Genomic DNA, 8,575 nt, shown 5'->3' on the forward strand with positions numbered 1-8,575 from the left:
CTCGTTGAAGAAGAGCAGCAGCAGCAGCTCGTTGAAGAAGAGCAGCAGCAGCAGCAGAGAAGAGGAGCAGCAGCAGCAGCAGCTCGTTGAAGAGCAGCAGCAGCACGTTGAGGCGGCGGCGCCGGCCGGGAAGGACGGCGTCAGCAGCGGCCTGGAACGGCGGCGGCCTGGACCAGCAGGCGGCAGCAGCTACCAAGAAGAAGAGGGGAGAGGCTCGATGAAGAGAGGAGCGGCGGCCGGCAGCGGCCGCGGCGGCGACCAGAGGCGGCGGCGGCGGCTGGGGAACCTAACCCTAGCTCTTATACCATGTTATGAAGTGAGCCTATATTCCATCGGGCCAACAGGCCAGCACATATACATGAAGGGAAATAAGCAAAGAAGCCCCTATACAATATGATAACTACACACACAGCACAACCCTGTTCTAACATGTGGTACAGCCTGCACTGAGGTCTGAGGGTCAGATGCCGCACATCTGTAAGAACTTTAGCAAGTATAGTAATATTGTGCTCAAGATGCAATATTGTTAGATGCAGGTAACTGTCTACTGGCCAGGCGGGAACGCTTTGTGCGACCGGGTAACATTCAGCACCACACCTGATGTCTTCTGTTTAATGCCGCACATCTGTAAGAACTTTAGCAAGTAGGAGACGGCAAGGTAAAAAATACTACTCCCTCCATTCCTATATATTTGCCTTTCTAGAGATTTCAAAAAGTGAATACATATGGAGCAAAAATGAGTGAATCTACACTCTAAAATACGTCTATATACATCCGTATGTGGTAGTCCATTTGAAATCTCTAAAAAACAAATATTTAGGAACGGAGGGAGTAAAACAACTAGAGGGCTGCATGTCTGGTAAAAGAGATAAGACCTGTGATTTGATTTTGTACACGTCACACAGGGAGAAAGCATATGTCATCCAAAACACAGTGAAAGGCTGAAAGCGTGAACCTCAGGAGGTTTAAATAGAGTTGTACACAGGGAGTACTGTAGAGAAGCGCTAACAGTGTGCAGATTTATGCAAAAGGGAAGTATGTTTATTCAATATAATGGACCGTGCACAAGAATACATAGCGGCAACTTGCCGACGCATTGGATTTTCCAGCCCCTAGCTAGATATGCACTGTGCATCCCAATGTCAACAGATTTGTTAAAGTAACATTAAGATGCACCTGGGCGAAATCTTCCCTTCAAGATACTTTTTAGCAGTTCTATGGACCAGGTCAATAACCGTTTTCGCATCCTTTTTATGACCTTCTAGGAGATATTTTTCTGATTGATCTATAGTTAAACCTTCCAATGCAGGGGCATTTTCCACCATATGCATAAGGAACTCAACTTGGCCAGTGCATGCTTTAAATCCTGTAACATGCAAACTCTTCAAGTTGTTGAACAGACACTCCGGTAGCTTCCTGATAGATTCAGGTTCTTGTACCAAATGGATATAACCAGGGAAACAAAACTGCAAGTTTGAATAAAAAATGAAGCATGATGAGAAGGTTTGTGATTAACCACTTGTTCACTGTATCTATTGTCAAATGTCAAGAACATATTGTGTTTAGAGCAACTCGCTGATAGACTTTTATCAAACTGTCATTTTATTTCATTAAAGATTTAGAGTGAATAAAAACTACTCCCTCTGTCCCATAAATATAAGATCATTTTTGCAAGCTGTTTTAGCTTGCAAAACGATGTTATATTATGGGACGGAAGGAGTAGTAGCTTAAAAACAAAGCGAGTTGGATAAAGAACAGCAAGTAAAGTCTAAGAGTGTATCTCCATCCATCAGTTCCAGGACAGCATATGCAATAACATAGATAAAAAACAAATTGTCCAGCAAGCTTAAAAACAAAGAGAGTTGGATAAAGAACATCAAGTAAAGTCTAAGAGTATATCTCCATCCATCAGTTCCAGGACAGCATATGCAATAACACAGATAAAAAGAAATTGTCCAGCACAACAGTTTGCTTACTAAAAAAAATTGTATGGAGTACCAGCAAAGAAGAAACCAATATGAGTACTTACGTGCAGCTCTAACTTCTCAATGAAAGGAGCAGACCTCAGAAAAGAGACCAAGGATAAGACATCCAATCCTTCGACATAGACCAACCTCAATTGCAAATATGTCATTTTAGAAAACATGCATCGGTAATGCATCAAACGGGGAATCTGAAAGATAAATAACCAAAGGTCATGACACGAAAATGTGATGTTATAAGAAAATTCATGACTTAAAGGATGGTCCAAGAGCAAACCTCTGGTGGTTTACAGTCCATATCGAGGGTTAGATGTTGCACATTTTTAAGCACTTTACCAAGTAAAGTAATGGCGCGCTCAAAAGTGACTGTAGAAAACCATATATCTGCACATACCAGTTCTAATGATTTATTGAGGTCAATAGGCACCTTCCTTCCTTTGTATATAAAAGTTGCAAGATTCACCGTATCGAATGCTATACTTGTTACATCGCAGTACACAAGTTTCAAGTGCAGTAGATGAGGCAGCGGGCCATTAACCTTTAGTTCACCATTGAGATGGCATCTAACCATACTCAGCCACTCTAGATTACAGCAGTTTGACAACATATGTGGAATATCCTTCCCATTGACATTCACTAAGTTTAAGTCAAGCTTCCGTAGGTTAGGGAAGCCACTAAACTGCATTGGTGGCTGGAAATCTACAAAGCTAAGATGAATTTTCTGTAGACGGTGTACACTGTCCTTGTCTAAAAGCTCAAATGGGAATTTGTACTGACCATCACGACCTGGAAGTTGATGCTCTTGTGGTGCTAAATCAAAAACTAATGTCTTTGCACTTGATGATACAGCAAAACGAACCCAATTATTGAGGTGTTCAACAAACATCCTGTTCAAATCAATTTTGATCGCAAGCTCTTCAAACAACTTGCCACGGCACTGTGCCAAGACCCTATTAACAATGCGAATGAACGCTAGAGCATATACTTGTTTCCCATATCTGTTGTTGCCACATATTGTACTTCCGTCAAAACTCAGTTTAGGACAAACTGTCCACAAGTATCTCCATTTCCTTGACACGGCACTGGTTCTTACAGCCTCTTTCAGAGACAACTTTGAAAAAATTGTGCACAGCACGCCCTGCAGAACAAAAAATATATTATAAATGAACACAAGTAGACATGAGTAATCTGCAATCAAGAGACGAGATGGAGCACGAGATTTTGGCGCAGTGCCTCTGGAAGGTCTCCAAACAGATCAATTGCTGATTCATGTGCATCAATTGGTCCGTGATGGATGTAGTCTGATATAACTCCACAGATGAGAATGCAGCACAGTTTACATCGATCGTTCCCTATTATTCCCTTGGCATGGATTACTCCGCAAAGCAGAATGCTCAGCAGTTGAAACTGGCCGTTGGCTATCCGCTTTCGATGGAATGCTTCATGCCGTTGAATGTGCTTGCATAAAGCTCTGAAAGCCAGAATGCTCAACGGTTCGAGCTGACGGCTTACTGTTCCGCTGCCTATGCGGAGTTGCCTTGGATGGCAATGATCGGCCACTGTAGTTGTGAAGTTGAGGATGTTCCCCATTCCGAACTGCAATGGAGGATATGGAGAAAACCAAATAAAATTACCTTAGTAGCAGTATTATGATAACAGAGCAAGTGGAGTGGTGTGTCAGTATTCATAAGAAATCAGTTGCACATACGTAGAAATTAGTAATCTGCAACCAACAGAAGGGCTGGAGCACAAGATTTTAGCATAGTACCTCTGGAAGGTCTCCAAGCAGATCAGTCGCTGGTTCCTCTGCGTCATGACGGATGTAGTCAGACAAAACTCCACAGATGAGAATGCCACACAGTTTGAACGGATCGTTTGCTGTAATTCCCTCAAAACGGATTGCTCCGCAAACCAGAATGGTCAGCAGTTGAAACCGGCCATTCAATATCTGCTTTCGACAGAACGCTTCACTACGTCCTATGTGCTCAGATATAGCCCTGAAAGCCAGGATGCTCAGCGGTTCAAACTGATGGCCTGCTATCCTGCTGCTGCCTCCTGGGTGGAGTTGCCTTGGATGGCAATGATCCACCACTGCAGTTGTTCCAAGCATGACGGTGAGCATGTTCCCCATTGTAAACTGCAAAACACAAGGAGAAGCCTAATTAAAACAGTTTTTCTTATTTTTTTGAGGATATTAAAACAGTTTTTCTTATTTCTTTGAGGATATTAAAACAGTTTTTCTCTAACAAATTTTCATAAGAAGTCAAGCTCCCAAACCCTCCCCCAACCCCCCTCTTCACACACACAGACACAAACACACACAAAAAAAAGTTGCTTCCTTTACTGGGGGCAGGGGCGGATCCAGCGTGTACCCAGAATTTCTGGAGGCGGCAATGGATTTGAAGTAATCATGGGTGAGAGATACCTCAGAAACCAGTTGCCGGAATTACCGAGCAGGGAGATCGAACGGCGACGGGAAGGGGAACGGTGATGGCGGCCCGTGAAAGGCGGAGGGGTTGGGGTGGTCGCCCGTCGCCGCGGAGGAGAAGAGGTACACCGGCAGCAGCAGGTCGAGCTGCGGTGGGTGGGTCGGTCGGACGGACTGAGGAGAGTACGGCGAGGAGTCGGGGAGGAAGGTATCCGTGCCTGCCGGCGGCGAGGAAAGACGATGGGGAATTCTGGTGGCACTTCTTTTCGGCTTTATTTTAGCAGTAGATACAGTCCGAACACTGCATCTATAACCGGACCACCCATACCGGGCCCAAAAGCCCGACGAGCTGTCCGGGCCCAAAAGCCCGACGAGCTGTCCGGTCACTCTTCGGACCCAAAAACCATACACCTAACCACGCCGTTTAAATTCGACCCAAACGTTGGGATTGATCGACAGTCCCCATATTCAGCCCATACCTGGGGCGGATATGGAGACGCACAGACGCGTCCGGTCACGCCTGCCGTATAAGACTAACCGCTAGGACCCACGTGGTCACACGGAGACCGTTGGTCCAACGGGCACCTCCTCCGGTCCACGCCGCGTGGCGCCGCTCTAGCGTGCCACCCAAGAAAGCAAGTCCGACTATTTAAGCCGGACGACGGCAACCCAACCTTAGCCTATCCCCGTTCCTCCCCTCTCCCTCCCACTCGCATCGCCAACTTTCATCTCCTCGCCGTAGCCGCTAGCCATGGTCCAGCAAAGGATCACCACATACGCCATGTTGATGTCGGAGCGCCGGTTGCAGCTGCTGGAGGAGATCTGGGCGAGGCACGCTACTCGTATCACTGTCGGCCTTCCCCCGGGTTGGCCGAAGCCGGAGGAGAAAGAGGAGGAGGAGGCGGAGCTGGAGGAGGACGATGCTGCCATGAAGGAGGAGCCAGAGCCGGTGGAGGCAAACTGTCGGTGTCAAAACCGGCGGATCTCGGGTAGGGGGGTCCCGAGCTGTGGATCTAGGATCAATGGGGAACACGGGACGATGAACACAGTGTTTACCCAGGTTCGGGCCCTCTCGAAGAGGTAAAACCCTACGTCCTGCTTGATTGTATTTGATATGTATGATATGGTTACATAGTCAATCTACGACAAGATCAGGCGAGCTAAACCCTAGGTTGATGGGGTTATGGATGTTGCTCTAGCCCTAAAGACTAAAACCCTCTGGTTTATATAGGCACCAGTAGGGTTAGGGTTACATGCGATCGGTTACAACAAAGGAAAGATCACGCTATTCTAGACTTGGAGGGCACACCACGACCGAAGATCTTCTATTCGGACACGTCTCCACGGCCTAGTTCGGCTCCATAGTAGCCCATCAGTCTGGCCCCGTAAGCAATGGGCCGGCGGCCCGAGGACCCCTTAATCATAGCCCTCGAACTAGCCTCCAACGTCACTACTTGTGTTCGACTTCCGCATATTCCACGGTCTTCGGCTTGCGAGGCGAGTTCTCCATCATGTCCTGTGTGAAGGAAATATGCCCTAGAGGCAATAATAAAGTTATTATTTATTTCCTCATATCATGATAAATGTTTATTATTCATGCTAGAATTGTATTAACCGGAAACATGATACATGTGTGAATACATAGACAAACATATAGTCACTAGTATGCCTCTACTTGACTAGCTCATTAATCAAAGATGGTTATGTTTCCTGACCATAGACATATGTGTTGTCATTTGATTAACAAGATCACATCATTAGGAGAATGATGTGATTGACATGACCCATTCCGTTAGCCTAGCACTTGATCGTTTAGTATATTGCTATTGCTTTCTTCATGACTTATACATGTTCCTGTAACTATGAGATTATGCAACTCCCGTTTACCGGAGGAACACTTTGGGTACTACCAAACATCACAATGTAACTGGGTGATTATAAAGGAGTACTAGAGGTGTCTCCGAAGGTACATGTTGGGTTGGCGTATTTCGAGATTAGGTTTTGTCACTCCGATTGTCGGAGAGGTATCTCTGGGCCCTCTCGGTAATGCACATCACTATAAGCCTTGCAAGCAATGTAGCTAATGAGTTAGTTACGGAATGATGCATTACGTAACGAGTAAATAGACTTGCCGGTAACGAGATTGAACTAGGTATTGGATACCGATGATCGAATCTCGGGCAAGTAACATACCGATGACAAAGGGAACAACGTATGTTGTTATGCGGTTTGACCGATAAAGATCTTCGTAGAATATGTAGGAACCAATATGGGCATCCAGGTTCCGCTATTGGTTATTGACCGAGAATAGTTCTAGGTCATGTCTACATAGTTCTCGAACCCGTAGGGTCCGCACGCTTAACGTTACGATGATAGTTTTATTATGAGTTTATAAGTTTTGATGTACCGAAGTTTGTTGGAGTCCCAGATGTGATCACAGACATGACGAGGAGTCTCGAAATGGTCGAGAAATAAAGATTGATATATTGGACGACTATATTCGGACACCGGAAGTGTTCCGGACGTTTTCGGAGAAAACCGGAGTGCTGGAGGGTTACCGGAACCCCCCGGGGAGAGATAATGGGCCACATGGGCCTTGGTGGAAAGAGAGAGGGGCGGCCAGGGTGGGCCGCGCGCCTCCTCTCCCTCTGGTCCGATTTGGACTAGGAGGGGGGGCGGCGCCCCCCCCTCTTTCCTTCCCCCTCTCCCCCTTCCTTTCCCCTCCTAGTAGGAGTAGGAAAGGGGGAGTCCTACTCCTACTAGGAGGAGGACTCCTCCTCCTTGGCGCGCCCACAAGGGCCGGCCGGCCTCCCCCCTTGCTCCTTTATATACGGGGGCAGGGGGCACCCCAGAACACACAAGTTGATCTACGGATCGTTCCTTAGCCGTGTGCGGTGCCCCCCTCCACCATATTCCACCTCGGTCATATCGTCGCGGAGTTTAGGCGAAGCCCTGCGCCGGTAGAACATCATCATCGTCACCATGCCGTCGTGCTGACGGAACTCATCCCCGAAGCTTTGCTGGATCGGAGCCCGGGGATCGTCATCGAGTTGAACGTGTGCTGAACTCGGAGGTGCCGTACGTTCGGTGCTTGGATCGGTCGGATCGTGAAGACGTACGACTACATCAACCGCGTTGTCATAACGCTTCCGCTTACAGTTTACGAGGGTACGTGGACAACACTCTCCCCTCTCATTGCTATGTCATCACCATGATCTTGCATGTACATAGGAAATTTTTTGAAATTACTACGTTCCCCAACAGTGGCATCCAAGCCTGGTTTTATGCGTAGATGTCATATGCACGAGTAGAACACAAGTGAGTTGTGGGCGATACAAGTCATACTGCTTACCAGCATGTCATACTTTGGTTCGGCGGTATTGTGAGATGAAGCGGCCTGGACCGACATTACGCGTACGCCTACGCGAGACTAGTTTCATCGTTACGAGCACTCGTACTTAAAGGTGGCTGGCGGGTGTCTGTCTCTCTCACTTTAGCTTAATCGAGTGTGGCTACACCCGGTCCTTGTGAAGGTTAAAACAGCACTAACTTGACGAACTATCGTTGTGGTTTTGATGCGTAGGTAAGAACCGGTTCTTGCTAACCCCGTAGCAGCCACGTAAAACTTGCAACAACAAAGTAGAGGACGTCTAACTTGTTTTTGCAGGGCATGTTGTGATGTGATATGGTCAAGACGTGATGCTATATTTTATTGTATGAGATGATCATGTTTTGTAACCGAAGTTATCGGCAACTGGCAGGAGCCATATGGTTGTCGCTTTATTGTATGAAATGCAAACGCCCTGTAATTGCTTTACTTTATCACTAAGCGGTAGCGATAGTCGTAAAAGCAATAGATGGCGTAAATGACAACGATGCTACGATGAAGATCAAGGTGTCGCGCCGGTGACGATGGTGATCACGACGGTGCTTCGGAGATGGAGATCACAAGCACAAGATGATGATGGCCATATCATATCACTTATATTAATTGCATGTGATGTTAATCCTTTATGCATCTTATCTTGCTTTGATTGACGGTAGCATTTTAAGATGATCTCTCACTAAAATTATCAAGAAGTGTTCTCCCTGAGTATGCACCGTTGCCAAAGTTCGTCGTGCCCAGACACCACGTGATGATCGGGTGTGATAAGCTCTACGTCCA

At 46.7% G+C, this 8,575-nt stretch overlaps 1 protein-coding gene across 3 annotated transcripts; it reads right to left on the minus strand.

Moving 5' to 3' along the window:
* Window positions 1-942: 942 nt before the first annotated feature.
* Window positions 943-4,674, minus strand: LOC119287308 (F-box/FBD/LRR-repeat protein At1g13570-like). Of its 3 annotated transcripts, none has more exons than XM_037566832.1 (6): window positions 4,433-4,674; window positions 3,751-4,119; window positions 3,216-3,578; window positions 2,260-3,120; window positions 2,030-2,173; window positions 943-1,466 (listed from the first exon to the last, which is right to left on the minus strand). In XM_037566832.1, the coding sequence occupies exons 2-6, from the start codon at window positions 4,111-4,113 to the stop codon at window positions 1,155-1,157; spliced, it is 2,043 nt and encodes a 680-aa protein (XP_037422729.1). In that variant the 5' UTR covers window positions 4,114-4,119; window positions 4,433-4,674; the 3' UTR covers window positions 943-1,154. The 3 variants fall into 3 exon arrangements, with proteins under 3 accessions (XP_037422729.1, XP_037422728.1, XP_037422730.1); XM_037566831.1 differs by having other exon boundaries at window positions 4,408-4,674; XM_037566833.1 differs by lacking the exon at window positions 3,216-3,578 and having other exon boundaries at window positions 4,408-4,674.
* Between the last annotated feature and the right edge of the window lie 3,901 nt (window positions 4,675-8,575).

The sequence above is a fragment of the Triticum dicoccoides genome, chromosome 4A (assembly GCF_002162155.2).
Source record: "Triticum dicoccoides isolate Atlit2015 ecotype Zavitan chromosome 4A, WEW_v2.0, whole genome shotgun sequence".
NCBI lineage: Eukaryota > Viridiplantae > Streptophyta > Magnoliopsida > Poales > Poaceae > Triticum > Triticum dicoccoides.

What these genes read in the sequence shown, in the direction of transcription:
- LOC119287308 (XM_037566832.1), bottom strand. Translation starts at nt 4,113, where the DNA reads ATGGGGAACATGCTCACCGTCATGCTTGGAACAACTGCAGTGGTGGAT. An exon ending in TGTTTGGAGACCTTCCAGAG is followed by an intron (nt 3,121 to 3,215) that starts GCACTGCGCCAA and finishes TTTGTTCTGCAG; the next exon opens with GGCGTGCTGTGCACAATTTT. An exon ending in TGGACTGTAAACCACCAGAG is followed by an intron (nt 2,174 to 2,259) that starts GTTTGCTCTTGG and finishes TTTATCTTTCAG; the next exon opens with ATTCCCCGTTTGATGCATTA.